The sequence below is a fragment of the Podarcis bocagei genome (genome assembly GCF_964188305.1).
Source record: "Podarcis bocagei genome assembly, chromosome: 5".
NCBI classification, from domain to species: domain Eukaryota; kingdom Metazoa; phylum Chordata; class Lepidosauria; order Squamata; family Lacertidae; genus Podarcis; species Podarcis bocagei.
The window spans coordinates 1040735-1058065 of record NC_138129.1 but is presented as its reverse complement, the minus strand read 5'-3'; the positions used below and the strand labels follow the sequence as shown (position 1 = coordinate 1058065).

At 53.1% G+C, this 17331-nt stretch overlaps 4 protein-coding genes across 9 annotated transcripts; 3 read left to right on the top strand and 1 right to left on the bottom strand.

Annotated features, from left to right (window-relative positions):
* Nucleotides 1–2909: 2909 nt before the first annotated feature.
* On the top strand, nucleotides 2910–6318 carry LOC308587748 (uncharacterized protein; the record flags this gene model as incomplete). The annotated part of the gene is made up of 4 exons (XM_081195514.1): nucleotides 2910–4256; nucleotides 4999–5030; nucleotides 5190–5306; nucleotides 6235–6318. The coding sequence occupies exons 1-4, from the start codon at nucleotides 4115–4117 to the stop codon at nucleotides 6316–6318; spliced, it is 375 nt and encodes a 124-aa protein (XP_081051640.1). The 5' UTR covers nucleotides 2910–4114.
* A 517-nt stretch (nucleotides 6319–6835) lies between these two features.
* On the top strand, nucleotides 6836–9320 carry LOC308587500 (uncharacterized protein). 3 transcript variants are annotated; one of them, XM_081195150.1, is made up of 5 exons: nucleotides 6836–7041; nucleotides 7157–7240; nucleotides 7326–7430; nucleotides 7744–7795; nucleotides 7958–9320. In XM_081195150.1, exons 1-5 carry the CDS (start codon nucleotides 6946–6948, stop codon nucleotides 7981–7983), a joined length of 363 nt encoding a protein of 120 aa, XP_081051276.1. In that variant the 5' UTR covers nucleotides 6836–6945; the 3' UTR covers nucleotides 7984–9320. The 3 variants fall into 3 exon arrangements, 2 of the variants coding, with proteins under 2 accessions (XP_081051276.1, XP_081051275.1); XR_014008416.1 differs by having other exon boundaries at nucleotides 7326–7795; XM_081195149.1 differs by lacking the exon at nucleotides 7958–9320 and having other exon boundaries at nucleotides 7326–7948.
* Nucleotides 9321–11032: 1712 nt separating this feature from the next.
* On the top strand, nucleotides 11033–15040 carry ZSWIM1 (zinc finger SWIM-type containing 1). Of its 4 annotated transcripts, XM_081194833.1 has the most exons (3): nucleotides 12202–12770; nucleotides 12891–14595; nucleotides 14675–15040. In XM_081194833.1, exon 2 carries the CDS (start codon nucleotides 13022–13024, stop codon nucleotides 14549–14551), a length of 1530 nt encoding a protein of 509 aa, XP_081050959.1. In that variant the 5' UTR covers nucleotides 12202–12770; nucleotides 12891–13021; the 3' UTR covers nucleotides 14552–14595; nucleotides 14675–15040. The 4 variants fall into 4 exon arrangements, with proteins under 4 accessions (XP_081050957.1, XP_081050958.1, XP_081050959.1 ...); XM_081194831.1 differs by lacking the exon at nucleotides 12202–12770 and adding an exon at nucleotides 11033–11068 and having other exon boundaries at nucleotides 12891–15040; XM_081194832.1 differs by lacking the exon at nucleotides 12202–12770 and adding an exon at nucleotides 11236–11260 and having other exon boundaries at nucleotides 12891–15040.
* Nucleotides 15041–15410: 370 nt separating this feature from the next.
* SPATA25 (spermatogenesis associated 25) lies at nucleotides 15411–17165 on the bottom strand. The gene is made up of 2 exons (XM_081194834.1): nucleotides 17030–17165; nucleotides 15411–16276 (listed from the first exon to the last, which is right to left on the bottom strand). Exons 1-2 carry the CDS (start codon nucleotides 17148–17150, stop codon nucleotides 15477–15479), a joined length of 921 nt encoding a protein of 306 aa, XP_081050960.1. The 5' UTR covers nucleotides 17151–17165; the 3' UTR covers nucleotides 15411–15476.
* Nucleotides 17166–17331: the final 166 nt, after the last annotated feature.

Sequence of the window (17331 nt, the reverse complement as noted above, 5' to 3'; positions counted from 1 at the left end):
TGTTTCAATTCTCTTCTCTCTGTTTGCCGTTAAAAAGCAAAACAAAAGACCAGGTGCCCGGGATATCCTTGAAGCCAATACTCCGAGCAGAACTCCAAAAGTGGGTTTGTGAAGCGCACTGTTTCTATCTCTGCCTTTTGGGAAGGTAATTTGTTGCACCAGCTTTCTGAACTAATTACCTTCCCAAAAGGCAGCGAGAGAAGTGCGCTTCAAAAACCCACTTTTGGAGTTCTGCTTTTCAAAAGCAAAGGCTTTTCATTTAAGTCTCACAGTCCAGTTAAAGGCCTAAACTACTGCGCTGTGGGTTAAACCACAGAGCCTAGGGCTTGCCGATCAGAAGGTTGGCGGTTCGAATCCCCACAATGATGGGGTGAGCTCCCGTTGCTCAGTCCCTGCTTCTGCCAACCTAGCAGTTCAAAAGCACATCAAAGTGCAAGTAGATAAATAGGTACTGCTCCAGCGGGAAGGTTAACGGTGTTTCCGTGTGCTGCTCTGGTTCGCCAGAAGCGGCTTAGGCATGCTGGCCACATGAACCGGAAGCTGTACGCTGGCTTCCTCTGCCAATAAAGCGAGATGAGTGCTGCAACCCCAGAGTTGGCCACGACTGGACCTAGTGGTCAGGGGTCCCTTTACCTTTACTGCGTGCAAACCCAGCGGCGTTTGATTTGCCAGAATGATTGAAAAGGTTTTGGGAGAGGGTGATGAGAACGTGTGGTGGTACACAATACTTTCCCCCACTCGCAGCTTCTCTGCTCTGAATTGCACCTTTAGGAGCTATATTTCTCCCACCCACTTTGGGTTTCTGCTTGTGTTTGCTAGCGGGAGATGGGGGGAGGCACCCAATGTAGAGCAGAGGTGTGGGGAAATACATAAGCCCCCCTCTTCTCAAGTGGCGTAAAGGAACGCCTGAAGAATAGGCAAGTGATAGAGGAGACTGTCCTCACACCTTGTGCTGAGAGCCTTCCTCTCTGCTCAGCAGCAGTTCAGCCCTTCTTGGGAGTTCAGTTCTGAACATCACATTTCTAGCCGCCTGGACTTTTAGAGGTTGCCCCTTATACCAATCGATTGTGCTCCCTCTTCCACGTGGCAGCCCTTGAGGCCTTAGAAGGTGGCTACCACATCTCCCCTCAGTCATCTCTTCTCTAGCCTAAGCACCCCCAACTGCCTCAACGGCTTGGTTTCCAGACCCTTGATCGCCCTCTGCACACCTTCCAGGACATTTCCGCCTTAATGGCGAAGGGCTATGGATGGTTGGCAGAGCACAGGTTATTTCTCTAATTTATACCCCTCCCAAAGGAACCCACAGTGTCTAGACAGAGAGCTGGGAGACAAACACACACACCCCACACCCTTCTGAAATCCTGGACAGTGAGTGCATGCCAGAGGTGCCCAAATTGTGCTCCGCAAATCGCAGCTTGTTGCTGGGGGTCCATGGTGTGACTCTGAAGATGGACGCACACAGAAGCGGCTTTGTTGCTCTACAGCTGTGTGTGATGATCATCTACCTCCAGCTCAGTGGTCTTGGAGAAGGCTGTGAGGAAGCTCCTTCTCTGAGCTGCTTGAAAGGAAGACTCAGAATCATGAGCACCAGAAGGCTCTTTGGAGTTTGCTGAGACACACACACACACTTACGATACGATCATCTTTATTGTCATTGTCCCATACAGAACAATGAAATTGAAAAACCTACATGAGACATTCAAAAACCAACAAGCCTGGTATCCCAGCTATCCCAACCTGGTTAGCCCCCTAAAAACTCTGATACCCCATTTTTAAATAAACAATTTGTCCTAACAAACCCTGACTCCCCTCCAGGGAGCGCTCAGCTGCAGCGTCTGCACGCGCCGCCATCTTGGAGACCTGCACGCCAAGCCGATGGTCCAGTCCTGCGCTATGGAGACCCCTACCCTGCCTGGAAGGATGTGGGGATGGTCTCCCTTGGGGAAGAAGGAGGCGAAAGGAAGATGCAGCCCAGCTGAGAGAGGAGCCTCCCCTCTGGGGAGGGGCCAGGTGGGCCCAGGTCCAGGTGGGGGGTTGCCACGGTGACCAGGACCCGCCCTCCTTTGTGACCTCTCTTGCTTCTGTAAAAGCCACCCACTTGCAGGTGGCCATTGTGGGTTAGCAGTGAGGCGAGGAGAGAGAGAGGAGTTAGTGGCAGTTGGTGGCAGTTGGTGGTGATTAGGAGAGGAGTTTGGTTTGTTGTTATTTTTCCGGTTTCTTATTTTGATTTTTGACTTTTATTTGATTCATTTGATTTAATTTATTCTGATTTGATTTATTATTATTATTTTACAATAATATTTTTTATTAAGTACAAATTAGAAAACATACATATTCACAACAATACTATACAAAAGGGAAAAAAATACATCTAACCAAGGAAAAAAAATTAGAGAATATTTTGTCTCTTTTCATATTTACAGTTATTTATACCTCTATAAAATGCTATTCACAATAAAGCAGTGAAATGGAAGATAAGATATCAGAAGAAAGAAAAAAAGAACAAAGAAAGAACAAATAGTATAAGAAAAAGATGATAGGTGAAAATTTTTAAAAGTAAATAAGTACTCACAATACATAGCCGTTTCCCATCTATATTTATATTCAATTGTATAATTTCATCTTGTCCTTAGCTACCTTAAATAAAGTGTGTTTTTTTTAAAAAAAGACTTCCACCGTTTACCTCACGTGTTTTTAATAATCTGTTGATTTATTATTTTACTCCTTTATTTTAACACTTTTACTTTTTCTGCTTTTACTATTTTTATTTTTGTTTTTTGTTTTTATTTAGTGCACATCTGTGCCTATTTTGTATATATTTCTTTTGTTTGTAGAGGAGTAGTTAGGGTTAGGTGTAGGCTTAGGGCTGGGGGTTGGGGTGAGAGTTAGGCTTGGGTGGGCATTTTAGAGAGGAGGGTGGGACTTTTTCGTGGAGGAAATGGGCATGCTGTAAGTAGCATTCCTTCCTTTCTCTTCGTCTCCGGGGGTGGTGGTGGTGGGGAGTCCTGGGGTCCCCTGCAGAGTCTTGGCTCTCTGGTCTTTATTCAGTACTCTTGCAACAGGACTTCCAAGGGCCACATGAAAGAAGCAGAAAGAAGCCCATTTTACCCACAATGTCCTACGTGCACCACATCTGTGTCACAAACTAGGAGGGTTTTTCTGGCGGAAACCTGAGTCTCAGGTTTGCCCCTGTCCCTGCCTTGACCTCCACCTTACACCCATTGACTAAATCAAAGGGAAATAGAGACATGTTCCTGTTTCCCAGCCCAGGTGAGTCCCCGCTCTTGTCCCGGCCAAGTCCCCAGTCCATGGAGGTTGGGTCCACTCTGGTCCTTGAGATGGCGACCCGTCTGGCCCTCGGAGACCAGGATGGCAGGGATTCTCACCCAGGCGGAAGGCTTGCTGTGGACGTGGTCTCCTGCTTCGGGGATCAGGGCTGCCCCTAGCCATATCCCAAGCATAGATGTCAACTTTTCCCTTTTATTGCGAGGAATCCTATTCGGAATAAGGGAATTTCCCTTAAAAAAGCGAAAACGTTGACAGCTATGATCCCAGGTGCCTCCTCTGGGAGCCCTCTTCCTTCGGAGCAGAACAGCATTGGAACGGTTTCGGTCCGAGATTGGATTGCTTTTACAGGAATCTTTGAAGCTTTTCCCGCTGCAAGAGTAGGCAAGTGCTACAACCAGATACTAGGCAAACTTGAACAAGACACAAAAGACTACTTCTTCTTCCTCCTCCTCCTCCTCCTCCTCCTCCTCCTCCTCCTTCTTCTTCTTCTTCTTTTGTGATCCCTCATGGCTGAGGAAGATTGTCTTCCACAGTGGGGACATAGGTTTCCGGGCGAGAGTTGATCCCGGTGAGGGTTTGCCAAGCGTGCCTTCCTCTTAGCACGTTTCTCCCTTGCGTCCTGAGTTTGAGCGTCTTCAAAGCCCATGACACCTTTGGTCAAGGCTGTTCTCCAACCGGAGCTCTCACAGGCCAGTGTTTCCCAGTTGTTGGTGTTTACACTACATGTTTTTAGATTGGCCTTGAGAGAGTCTCTAAACCTCTTTTGTTGACCACGAGCATTATGCTTCCCATTTTTAAGTTCGGAATACAGTAGTTGCTTTGGAAGATGAAAATCAGGCAGTTGGGGCTTCTGGCTTCTGAGTCGCTCTCTCTGCTCATCTCTTCTAGAATCAGGTGCTTAAGGCGCCTGTTCAGAGGCTGCAACAGGGTGGCCCCCCAGCAAGGCCCAGAGCAGCCTGTGGAGCCAGGTGAGCAAGTGGCCCCCCTTTGGGGGACAGAGGAGGGCAGGAATGGGCATGGGGGGCAGCTAGACAAAAGTGTTGGCATGCAGAGGGCCGTCTCCTTCCAGCAGCCCATGGCGAAGACCATCACCTCTGCTCTGACCTAAATCAGTGACCTGGGCTTACTCAACCAGGGCACACTATCAGCAGATCGAACTGCGCACACAGAATAGGTGAGAGGCTTGTGGAAGTATACTACAACTACAGATTTATTAATCATAAATCAGGGCAAAGAAACATGTCGTCTCTCTTACTTGTCTCAGAGAGAACAGCAAAAGCAATACACAATGGAAGTTCCCAGCAAGCTGTGCTGGAATGTAAACAGACATGTGACACGTAACACTCCCATGTCTGTTCCTTAAGGTGGAATGGAAATGTCAACATCAAGATGCAAAGAGTCAGACGGCTGGATCCGACCCAAGGTCCATCTGGGCCAGTGGCTAGAAACCCAACCCCTCCCCCAGTGACCACCCTGTTTTGTGGGGGCCAATGAAGGAAGCAGGGTGCTGGGCTGGGGGGCAGTTGTCAGCTGGAGGGGCACCTTCCCTGGGGAGCCACATTCTGGGGGAAGGAGGCCGGGATTGGCCCCCCAAGGCTTGGGGTGTCTCACCCATCTAGTAGGACTTGGAATCCAGGAGAAAACTCTTGGAATAGCCTTGCCAGGGGCTCAGGGATGGACTCACCTCTTCCCATGTCTTTCTCTTTGCAGTTCTGCTGCGGTTCCGCATCCCTGTCCCAGGGGTGAGTATTGGAGAAAACAAGAGCAGAGTAGATCCCTCAGACCTGCCCTCCCCCTCCCCATTGCCTGGGCTATTTGCCCCCCCCCACTCTGTCCTCTCGGATGCAGAGAAGCCCCCAGCCCACCCGTCAAGGACTGACAGCCTGACTTTTGTATTTCAGCTGCTGGAGGACGGACAGCGGTACCTCCTGGGGGTGATCCAGGAGTGCCAGGCAGCTGAGCTCAGTGGGTTCCGAACCCTGAAGTCCTCCAAGCAGGAGACGGCCCAAGCCCTTCTGGCGAGTGATGGGGGGGGGGTGAGGGACCCCCAGGGGGAGGGACAGGCTTTGGGGAAGGGGTTTTGTATCCCCCGGAGAGGAGGACTCTGCTGGCATAGGGCATTAACGGAGAAATCTGAGGGCTCCCTTGGACAAAAAACAAGGACACCAGCCGGGAATACCAGAGCAAAACAGCAGCCAGGAGGCTTGGTCTTGATTGAAGACTGTCGAGACAGGACTCCCACCTGCCACCGGGTGGAACAAGATGGAAGCCCAGAACAAAAGAGAACCCAAACTTTTATTAGCTGCTAATGCCCCTGTTACACCCCCCCAAAAAAAACCTACATCACTCATACATCACGGTTACATCATGAAAGGGGAGGTCTGGTGGCCGTAATCTGAGCATCCTGGACCTACCCGATGGTTCCCCTTGCCCTCCACCAAACACCCATCAAGTGTAACAAACAAGATCTTTACATTTCCCTGTTTCCCAGCCAAGTTCATCCCACCCTTTTGTCTCCATCTGGGTTTGTTATTTCTGGAATGGCACTCAGGTATCAGGATGCCAGGGATTATCACTCAGGCAGAGGGGCTGCTGAGTAGCTGAGCTCACATGTCTATATGAATTTCTGAGGTTTTCCTTGTGAGCCAGTACATAGATACATTTATCAGCAATTTCTTACATTTGGTATCGTGCAGCAGAGTCCCTTTGAATAGATAGGAAGAAACTGTGATGAAGTGTTTTGTGGAGACAAATCACAAAAGTGATTGTGCTGGTTTTGGTAGTGGGCTGCATGTGCATGATATCTGCTGGTGGGGCAACCCCCCCCCCAACCTATACATAAATTCCTGCAACAAGGGCAGGAAAGCCAAGCCTGGCCTTGGGGGTCGGAGCCGTCCTCTGGAGGCCCCCTGAAAGAGCTGAACTTCCTCCTCTGTTCTCTTCCAGGGCATCTTTGGCCACCTGGAGCGCGTCAGGGATCACCCCCTGAGCCTGGCTCTGGACTTGGTGGCCCTCATCCAGCTGAGGTGAGTGGGGCCCCTGGGATGGATGGGGTTGTGGGGGGTGGGGGGTGTTGGAATTCTGCCTGGGTCAGAGGAATGTGCCACAGCGTAGGCACTGGCAGATATTCCTGTCGACCTCCCCGCGTCTCCACTCTGCTGATAAGCAGGCGAGGTCCCGGCGATTCATCTCAGATGTGTGAGAGGAACACACCGTTCTCCCTCTCTCCCCTTTGGTGTCCCCCAGAGAGGGGAAAGAAGCAGACAGAAAACTATTTACATCCTTTATTTCTGTCTCTCATATCAGTACAGAGAAACACGTCTGCACTCGACAACAGCAAGAAGAAACTCCACCCATGTACTTCCAGTACGGGTCATATGACACACACACTGAGCTAACATCCGGTGCTCAGTACAGAATGGACTGCCCCTTTGTTTCCATGGCAACAGTCACAAACATCCTGTCTGGCTTTCCAGCCACAAGCAGCTGACTGAGCTGCTGGAGCCTTTGCTTGCTGCAGCATTGGTGCTTTATGGTAACAGGGGGCAGAACTCTAGGGGGAGCTCCGGGTGGGGACGAGCAGGCAGGAGGGAGAAGGGGGCAAGGGAGACTGGGAGGGGGCAGCGTCTAACCCCTTCTCTTCATCTCTGCAGCATCATGAGGCCAAAGTTTAGTGGAGACATGCTCAGCGCTATCCTTCACAGGACCCTGAAGGCTGTTTTTAGGGGCCCACAAAAGGAGGGGGACAGAGAGGTATGTCCTTGGTCTGGACTTCCCTCCTCCTCCTCCTCCTCCTCCTCCTCCTCCTTCCTCACACACATGCAGAATCTAACCCAGCACTCAACTTCTTTTCTCTCTTTTCCCACAGGAACTGAAGCGGCACTTCTGGCTCCTGCTGGGGAGTCTCCTGATGGAAGCCCCCAATCCTGGCACCCTCCTCCAGCTGCTCAGTGTAAGTGTCCCCCCAACTTGCTCGGGGCTCAGGCCCTGGAGCCTGCCCTGCTGCTTTGGCCCCAACTGGCTCTTTCCTCCCGCAGGACCTCCAAGGATACGCCCTTGGCGAAACTGGGGAGGCTCAAGAACTAGCGGCCAGCAGCGTTTCTCTGCTTCTGGCCGTGGCGCGGAGATTCCCCCAAGTCAGAGTAAGTCCCTCGCCTTCTTCTCTTTATTTCTCTGGTTGCTTCCATCCCCACAAGAGCACACCCCCCAGCGACCTTTATCGCAGGTGATGCGCTGTGTGTCCCTGGGGGCCAGGATGAGGCCAGAGGCTTTTCCTGCCCCCTTCCCTGCTGCTGCTGCCCTTCCAGCAGGGCCCAGGGAGGTCCTCTGGGACAAGGGATTGGGCCCAAGGCAGAGGGAGGCCCGTCCTTCCTGGCTTGGCGCTGATTCTGTGCTCTCTTGCACCCATTCAGGGTGGATTTCGTAGTATCATCTGACCTGGATTTTTCTTTGCAGATGACAGTAATTCAGCCAGACCTGGCCAGCTTCCGGAGGAGACCCAAAGAAGGTAAGCCCCACACCTTGGAGACAGAGAACTCCCTTGTCCCTTGTTTGCTTGAAGGTCCCTGCCTCCCAGGTTTTCTTGCTGGGAGTCCTGCAGGACCTGCTCCCACCTGGCCGGGGAGGGCAGCACCCGGACTGAGTCTCCTTTCCATTCTCTTCCATCCAGATGACATCATCCTTGAAGACTTGTAGTCAGGGCAGATCTCTTGCAGAAGGTGTTACAGAAAAATCTAGGCGCGAGGCTGCTCAGCAACCCAGCTGGTCAGGCAGAGACGGCGGTTCCCTGCGGAATAAAGGAAGGAGTCCAGCCACCAACTGGAGCAAATAGCTGTAGACCAGAGTTTATTGCGCAACTGGCTGAAAGAGGATTTTTGAACCCCGAGAATGGGGTGACAATGACTTCTTATATATATATATATATATTTATCAAGAATTTCAACACAATAATTTTAACAAGAATACATCACCCACATTGTCCCCCCCCCATTTATATTATATGCACCTTTCAACAATTTTACTTTCCCTTCTATCACTTCTTTTTGAAACCTAGATGTCATGTAGCTTAATCTTTTCTTATTATCTTCTTTGTATGTTTCGTATAATTGTCGATAGTGTAACCAACTCTGAAAATGGTCTTTTATCTCTTCATAGTCTTTTAATTTCCGTTTTCCGTCTTGATCCTTTAACAGATCTGGGTGACAATGACTTTTAAAACTTTCCCACCATATCCCAGAATACAATTTGTACAGCATCACTGATACATCACTGACATGTCACAAAAGGAGAGGGGTAGACAGGGGTTCCACTAGTTTAACTTTGGCAAACATGCCCAGGTTTGGTCCTTGGTACAAGATTAGCATAAGCAGACATGGCAGGGCAAGACTCAGGTATAAGATGAGCCTAGGCAAACACCTCTGAAGTCCCAGCACCCAAAGTACAATAGAACTACCTTTGCGTGTCTGGACCTCTTGGCAAGTCCGGTGATGGGATTTGGCTTTCCTTGACCAACAATCAGCTCAGCAATTGCCACCTCTGGGCACTTCCTGGGGTAGGAGGTGTGTCTACATGTCTTCATGCTTGGGGAGGTGGCAGGGAAAAGAGTCCTTTTTCCAAGGGCAAAATAGTGTTGAAGTGGAGGAAAGTGGCAAAGGAGTTGACTTTATATGATTTTTAAAGCTAGGTAACTTCCCTGAGCTATCAAGTCGAAAGGATATATTTATGCATAATATTTGTAACATTTAACAACTTCGAAGATGTGCCCCCCCGTAATTTCCATAACAAAGGAAAGTCTCACTTCCCATGAAAGATTTCAGAAAGGGGAGAAACCATATTGGTGCTTGGAATGCGGGAAGAGATTTCCTCCAGGCTCACACTTCCACCAACACCAGAGAATTCACAGAGGGAAGAAACATTTTCAGCGTCAAGAGGGTGAACAGAACTTCAAGAATGTGGAAAGAGCTTCAGGCACAAGAAAAATCTCACTTGGAGGTGTTTCCGGAGAGTGATGGCTGGCTGAAGACGTCTTTTGCTGACCTCTGTCCTCTAAGGCGGTGAGGCAGTGATGTAAAAGCATCCAGACTACAATCTGGTGGCTAATTTCCCTTTCTTTCAATAAGAAAGGGTTGAGGAGCAAACCACAAAAGTTCTGAAGAAGCGCCTGTCTTCTAGAGCAATTCTAAGCCCACCAGAGGGTGCTCAGATTGGGGACAGAAATCAGCTCCAAACTGTTGTAGACTTAGAGTCAGCTACTCATTCCTAGAATTATTTTAATTAAGACTGAATAGGAAACCAAGAGGATGCCCTATTTGTTGATTGAATAACACACAGAGGTGATAGACTGTGAATGGTCATGAAAGAACTGATAAAACCAGGCTGGATGAAGAGATCCAAAAAGCATTAACATTATTTTGCCTGAAAAGATTTCACGGATTTATGGCTTTTTCAGTTCCTTAGGATATATCATCTACTCCCTGCATAATTCCATGCGTCCTGGTGTCAAGCTAATTGAAGGCAGAGATGGATGCCCACAAGCGACTCTCCCCTCCCAGGGGTTCCAGCAACTGGCATTCAGAGGCATCCAGCTGTCTCCTCCTCCTGCCAGACCCTCTCTTTAAGGCGTCCCAAGGTGAGGGACAACTCAGCCTCCTGCAGCAGAGAGTTCCACTGGCTAACTACGCGTTGTGTGCAGGAGGGCTTGCAGAATCCTCGCCCGGTGGAGTCGGGGTGAAGCCTTATTTAATTTGGGAATCCCATTCGCCCGCAGTTCCCCAGGCCCGGAGGAGACAAAGGCACCAGGAGTCCACTTCTCTGGAGAAAAGAGTTTATTGAGTTCTGCGCAGAGGCAGCCAGCGGAATAGCTTCCAAAGACTGGCGGCCCCTATACTGTGTCCAGCAAGCATTCTTATACCTGTTAGCGTTTGTTTGCTTCCCCAATCTGCTGGCAGAGTTACAATTTATTACCTTCTATGGCATATGGCCAGTTAAGCTAAGCTACTCCCCCCCCCTTCTATGTGTTTTCTCTCCCTTGCAGTTCTGCATCTCGGAAGCAGGAAGCAGCTTCTGGCCTACATGGCTGAAGCAATTGCTGTCTGACCACAGCTGCGGCCAGCTGCTGAACCCCAACTGCAGCAGTTCGCTTGGGTCCTGATATTATGGAGATTAACCCTTCCCTCTCCCTTCAGGGGTCCCAGGGTCATCTAGTCCAACCCCCTGCAATGCAGGCGTCTCAGCTCCCGAGGCAGCCTGGCCTGGAGCCTTCCTTGCCCAGACCCCATTCCTCTGGGGTGGGGAGCAAGAGCCCACTTTATCCCTTTGACACGTGTTGGGGGGCTTCCTTTCACCCTTGTTTCCCCCCCTGCATTTCGTGTTGACCCCCCCCCCCCGAGATTTCTGGCTGGGGGGCGTGATGCCCATTCAATAAAGAAAACCACGGGTCAGACATAGGCCAACTCAGCCCTCCAGCTGTTGGACTACAACTCCCATCATCCCTGACCACTGGTCCTGTTCGCTAGGGATGATGGGAGTTGTAGTCCCCCAACAGCTGGAGGGCCTATGCCTGCCCTTTACCAAGAGCTCAATGAGCGCCGCCACAGCGCCCTCTGCCGGGCCGCCCGCCGCGCGGCAGCCCGGGGCGGGAATGGCGGAGGGTCACGTGAGCGCCGAGAGCCCGGCAGAGCCCCGAACGTCACGCGTTTCCTGGGCGACGGCGCAAGGGCGGGGCCTGGCGAGAGCGACGGAGGAGGAGGAGGAGGCAAGATGGCGGCGGCGGCCGGGGCCGGTGAGGGGCCGCGGGGGGGGGGCTCAGTGGGGGGGGGCTCAGAGTAAAGCCAAGGCGAGGGGCGGAGGGGCTGCGCGGGGCGGACGCCGCTTCGGGGCCCCCCGAGTGGGGCTGCAGAGGCCGGCCGGGGAGAGAGAGGCTCCGTTGCAGCCGGGGAAGGAGAGGGAGGGACGGAGCAGCCCGGCCTCGCAGGTGCAGGTGCGCCAGGGAGAGGCTGCTTCAGTTCCTCCTCCTCCTCCTCCTCCTCCTCCTCCTCCTGCTTCTTCTTCCTTCTTATTCTGTTTCTTTTGCTCCTCCTCCTCCTCCTTTTCTGCTTCTTCTGCTTCTTTCTTCTCCTTCTCCACCTTCTCCTCCTCCTGCTTCTTCTTTTCCTTCTTCTCCTTCTGCTGCTTCTTTTCTCTTCTGCTTCTGCTTCTTTCTCCTCCTCCTCCTCTCCTCCTTCCTCTTCTCCATTTGCTTCTTCTGCTTCTTTTTCTTCTTCTTCTCCTTCTGCTGCTTCTTGTCTCTTCTGCTTCTTCCTTCTTCTTCTTCTCCTTCACCTTCTCCTTCTCCTACTTCTCCTTCTTCTTCTTCTCTCTTCTTCTCCTTCTTCCTCTTCTCCATTTGCTTCTTCTGCTTCTTTTCCTTCTTCTCCTTCTGCTGCTTCTTGTCTCTTCTGCTTCTTCTTCCTTCTTCTCCTCCTCCTCCTCCTCCTCTCTGCGCTCTTCCCTGCCGCCCTTCCTCCTCTGCTCACTGCTGTGGCTGCCCACCTAGAGAAATCAACTCCCAGAGGAAAGGGCCAAAGCATAAAAACACCCCCCTACCCAATTCCCCCCCCCCTTGCTCTTAATGCCTCTGCGGCGGCAGCGCTGGCCTGGCTGGTACATCTGAAGTTGCTTTGGCTTGTCCTGGGCCAGATGAAGCCACAGAGCAATCCAGAGAGTGGTAAAGATAAGGTTCTACGTAGGAGCCTAGGAAGCTGGCCTTCCGGGGGGCCTTTACCCCCACCCAGCCCTCCCTGGGGTCAAAGCCGGGGCCTCCTGCGCACCCGCTCTTCCCACTGGGCTGCAGCGAAGCCCCTTGTGCACATTGCCCTTGTGTCGTGGCAGAAGGCACTTGGCTGCCCTTTGTGGCGCAGGAGGCTGTGTGGCGGCTCATGGCCAGGACAAATGGCGTCTCTCGAGGCCCTTGGTAGAGCTGCGCCCAGGCAGTCAAATCCTGTGTGGTGCTGCTTCATAGAATACAGTCCTGTGATGCCACTGTTTTGTTCAATTTCTGTGCAGGAGGCTACGCTCTCTTCTGTATAGCTCCCAAACTTTCATATATGTAAAATAAAAAAACACTTAGCCCTGCAAATAAACAAATAAATAGCCTAACTGAAGGGACTGCCTAAGCAGCTTTGTATTTCATCAGGAGTAATAGATGAGGCCCTGGTGACATTTTCTCCATCTTCCCGTTGCACCTCAGTGCCTCTGATGTCATTGGGAGAACGAGTTGACCTAACTGGGCCTTCTGGCTCTGTGTGGTTTTTTGTTAACCAGATCCAACTGCTTTGCGTAAACCAAAACTCTTTGTAAGCCGCGTTTGTAGAACACACTGAAAAATATAGATGTGAAGCTTCACTCTAAAAATACATTTTATAAAACATGATGGGAAACACAATGGACTCCATTTTAAAAAAACCACCCAGTGTGCTACTGGTACAGCATCTTCACTCTCTTTGGTGGGTTAAAAATGTGGAATTTGTCACCTTCTAGATCTCATAAGAAGATCCCTTTACACACCAAAACAGAAGCACCAATCGGGAGAACTGACTTGGCTTCACCCTTTTCTTTCACTCTAGGTCCTTCGGTCTGAGACAGACCTTGGTCACTCTTGACCCCGGTGTAAGAGCAGCAGAAACTTGAACTCTTTCCCTGGCAGGCATCCCTGGGGAAAGCTCTCCAAGGCAGACGCTCAGGAAGAGAGTGCACGATGGCCCTGGAAACTGTGAAGGAGCTCTTGAGCTTTGACTGCGGCTTGCTGGTGGCTTACCAGGTGTACAAAAGCTCCCAGCTGGAGTCCATCAGCTTTCAGACCAGCCAAATGAGGGACGTCTTCTTACAGCACCCTGAGGTTGTGCTCATTCATCGAACCCACAACCCGTGGGGCAAGGCCCTCTACACCTTCATGGTGGACCAGCCGTTCATGCAGCTGGAAGGGGAGGTGACCAAGGTGATCCACTTCGCAGTCCCCACCAGGGAGTCGGCGGAAGGCCTGGCTCAGATGTACCGCACCTTCAAGGCCTTCAACCCCGAATGGAAGCAGATCAAGACCTTTCTGGTTGACCCGCACTTCCGGTGGCTGCCGGCGCTGTCGGAAGCGTTCCCCTCTGTGGACGTCCAGCTGTCCGTCTTCCACATATGCAAACACTTGCAGCACAAGATCCAGCAGGTCTCCCTGGAAGCCCACACGGAAAGGCTGGTTCTGAGCGCCTTGAGGAACGCCATGTGCGCCCCCAGCGAGAGCAACTTGAGGAAGCTGTACACCGTCCTGTGTGGCTTTGTGAAGCCCAACCGCTTGCCCCAGCTCCGCAAAGAATGGCTGCTCAACGAGAAGATCTGGGCCTTTCACCGCTGGCGAACCTGGGGCCAGTGCAGCCAGTATTTCAAAGATCTGGAGATGCTCACACACAGCTTAAGCCAGATCTTCTGCATAGGACCATCCCTGGAGACCTGCATCACCAAAATAGCAAAGACTTACCAGAAGGTTGCCCAGAAGAGCTCCGTGGAGTCTGCGCCAGGCCCAGGCCCTTTGCTCGGGGAGAACGGCTCCTCCATCCAGAACCTGCTGGTGCTTCGCTCCTCTGCTGCACACTCTCAGAGGTTTCTGCTTCCAAGGGATTCTGCTCCGACCGCCGCGCCGACTCCCCTGAAGCCGGCGGCAGGGGTTGCTGCGGAAGAGTCGGCTTGCGAGGAGGAGGCAGAGGCGACTTCCAGAGAGGCTGAGGAGCGGATCAAGCAGTCCTTGAGCGACATCTGCACAGAGCCGGCCGCCAGGCTGTGCTTGAACGAGTTTGCGGTTGTCCAGAGCTCTGCGCAGTTGATGGGAAACAACGGAGAGGTTGCCAGCGTACAGATCCTGGAAGACGCCCAGGCCGTGCGCCACAAGGGCCCCAGCAGCTGCACTTGCCACTTCAGCCAGACCTTCCAGCTGCCCTGCCGGCACGTCCTGGCTGTGCTGAACTCCGAAGGGAAGGCTTTCAAGCCTGGCAGGATCCCAGCCCGGTGGCGCAAGGGAAACAGCACATCCCAAGAGGGACAGAGCAGTTCTGATGGGCTGCTGGAGGTCCTGAGTTGCTCGTGGGACAAGTTGTTGGACAAGTACCTGGCTGTGTCGTTTCTCACTGCGGAGATCAGCCGGCTTCTGAGCCAGTGCAGTCACGAGGAGTTTGATCGCAGGTACAGCACCCTCCGCGAGCTGGCCGACAGCTGGATTGGGCCTTACGTGCAGGTGAAGTTGTAATTAGGCTCAGGGGCGCTACTGGGAGCAGACCCTTGGGCTCGGTGGTCTGGGGGAGCAGCCTCCTAGCAGGGCTCTCCTCAGAAGTGCCAGAGACTTGAGGTTAACATTTCATTCAGCTCCGAGGGTCTGTGGGGCTCCTCCTTTGTGGAGGGAGCTTTGATGAGCAGCCCAAGACGGTGTACACAACTGCAAACCTGGGCTCTTGTCTGAGACTTTGCTGGCAACTCAGTGGTGGCTCAGGGGTGCCTGACATGACCTACAGTCCCGTGAAGTCCACCCCCTCGTCTCTCTGCATTACTATTCCCCTAAGTCAGTTGGTTTTAACCCCGGCAGCATGTCTGGTTCTCCATGTCAAAGGGGACCAGGTGTGTCCCCCAAGTCCTTTTTTCCTATCCCTCCCCCCTTGATTATTGAAATGGGCCCCCCTGCACCCAGCGAGAGCACGACTTCTCTTTCGTAAATGTCGTCAATAAACAAGTCTTTCCTGTTTGTCGTTTCTCAACATCAGCCTTTAAATACCAGTCAAAATCTCATTAGGAAACAGGGCAGGGCTTCTCTGCTGTGGCTTCTCTGCCAGGCAGCTGGTACCGGGCTCAGTGGAAGCGCTCTGTGGGCGTTGTGTCAGACTGGAAACACTGGTGACACGAGGGGAGAGGGGCAAGAGCTCCAGGAAGCAGCTGCCATTTGGGCTGTTATCTCTTCCGCTTGGTCCCAAGGAGCCTGGCTGGGTAACCCCTGTGGTGGTGTGGGAATGGGAATGAAGGGCTGCCTGGGGTCCAATCCAGACAGCTGTTTGGATCAGAGGATCTGGCCAACAACCTGCTTACAGAAGCAGAAGCACAGACATAAGCAAAGAGCCTTGCTTTTCGCAAACCCTTTATGTTGGCTTTTCAAAGCAGAATTAAGCGTTTCTTCCCCGCTGCCCTCACTTCTCCAGCTGCGCCAGGAACAGGGGCAGGAGGCTCCTGTGGGTGGCCCTCTTCCTTGGCTTGTCCCCCCTCTTGCAGGAAGGCCCCAGGGGCTGCATGGCAGCCCACCTCCTCCTCCTCCTCCTCTGTGCTGCCTCCCCTTGCGCGCTGCCAGGCTCCAGGTTCTCCGCCACAAAGCACTGGGCAGCGTGGACCATGTCTTCCTCCCGCACGCCCGGCACGGGGACCGTGGGAATGCCAGCGATCATCATGGCCAGGGTCAGGATGCAGATGTTGGGGGGCAGGTGCAGCGGGGGCTGGGCCTCTCTGTCCTTGCCAAACTTGGCTGACATCAGGAAGACCCCGCTGGGCAAGAATCCCCACCTGGCCAGCGCAAAGTCTCCGCCGGAGCTGGCAAAGTCCTTGGGGGGCTGGCTGAGAGGGAGGGGCGGGGGCACAGAGGAGAGGAAGAGCCACCGGTCGCCCGTCTGCTCGGCAGGATATTCCCGGTCCGGTCCCTGAGGGCACGGCTTCCTGCAGCAGAGGCCTCGGTGTGGCTCCCACCTTTCTGGCGCCCCTTGCCCAGCTGTGCCCGGTGACCAGCAGGCTCCTCCACAAGGCGGCTTGGCGTCCGGATCCTGGAGCAGCTGGGGGCCGCTGAGCTGGTGTGGAGCCTCCTGCTTGGCTTGCAGCTTCCTCCTCAGGAGCCCGATGGCAGAGGAGAGCCCCCCCGAAGCCGGGGCCTCCCTTGGCATCCCAGGGTAGAGGCTCGACGGGCCACTCGGTGCCATTTCAACCTCTCCGCTGCCCGATTCTCCTGTCCAAAATAAAGGTGTGTGTTTGGGGGGGCACCAACTGGAGTGTCTGGGGCAGAGGTGGATTGGCGAGGAGGGTGTGTGGGGAGGACAACTTGGGGGCTCTTGTTCTCAGGCTAGATTGAAGGCGGGGTGAATTGAGGGTGCTAAATTCCTCCCATGCCCTCGATACCAGTTTCCACGGCCCACACACTCACTCGCCTCCTGGCGCTGAGTAATCTCTTTCCCAAGAGGAAGATAAACTGGAGCGAGAGTCGAGCTGCAGCTGTAATTTTCATTCCATGGGTTCCCGGCTTCCCACTCCGCCCCAGAAGCAACCAGAGAGCTTAGGAGATTGTTCCGTGTGGCCCATATCAGCTGCCCCCCCCCCGCCTGCCTCTTCCTCGGGCCTCATCCCTGTAGCGCTGGGGCCTCTTCTCTGGCCTTGTCAAAGAGGGGTTTGGCAGCGGAATGGACCACCTCAGAAGGTGCTGGACTCTTGTCCATTGGAGGTTTTCATCCCTGCCCATCTGCCAGGGATTATTGGGCTGTGATTCCGGCATTGCTGGGGATGGGGGTGGATCAGATGACCGTTGGAGGTCCCCCCTCTTGAAGACCCCCTCTAAGAAGACAGCCACCCATCTCTGGGGTGGCATGAAGAGCTCCCTCCACACACCAATTCAGTGGGTTGGGGGGGGGAGGAAAATGTTTGGGGCCACACAGAGGAGGGCGTTGTCTGCACAAAACACCTCGGGGGACGAAAGGGGAGCCATTACCTGGACTTGGAGATGGAAAGAAGCCTGCGGAAGGTTTCCCCACCCCATAATAGGACATGGTGTCCGCTGAGAGCTGGCCTGTGGCTGCCTCAGTGCTGTGCCTGTCCTGAACTCTCCCCATTCTAGAACCAGCGTCACAGGGCTCGGCCCTTACCTCACACAGAGCCCCTGGACAGCCTTGCCCCTCGGCTGCTCCAAGGAGTTGGGGAAGCCAGCAGGTTGCGAAGGCTCTTCCGGCCCCCAGCATTTGCCCCCCCCCCCATAAGTACATAAGGAGAGCCTGCTGGATCAGGCCAGAGGGG

Bases quoted from the DNA above. Each gene is read 5' to 3' on its own strand.
- ZSWIM1 (XM_081194831.1), top strand. From the start codon at position 13,022: ATGGCCCTGGAAACTGTGAAGGAGCTCTTGAGCTTTGACTGCGGCTTG.
- LOC308587500 (XM_081195149.1), top strand. From the start codon at position 6,946: ATGAGGCCAAAGTTTAGTGGAGACATGCTCAGCGCTATCCTTCACAGG. The intron at 7,042-7,156 runs GTATGTCCTTGG...CTTTTCCCACAG, and splicing joins AAAAGGAGGGGGACAGAGAG to GAACTGAAGCGGCACTTCTG. The intron at 7,241-7,325 runs GTAAGTGTCCCC...TTCCTCCCGCAG, and splicing joins CCCTCCTCCAGCTGCTCAGT to GACCTCCAAGGATACGCCCT.
- SPATA25 (XM_081194834.1), bottom strand. From the start codon at position 17,150: ATGGGGAGAGTTCAGGACAGGCACAGCACTGAGGCAGCCACAGGCCAG. The intron at 16,277-17,029 runs GTAATGGCTCCC...TATTTTGGACAG, and splicing joins CTTTCCATCTCCAAGTCCAG to GAGAATCGGGCAGCGGAGAG.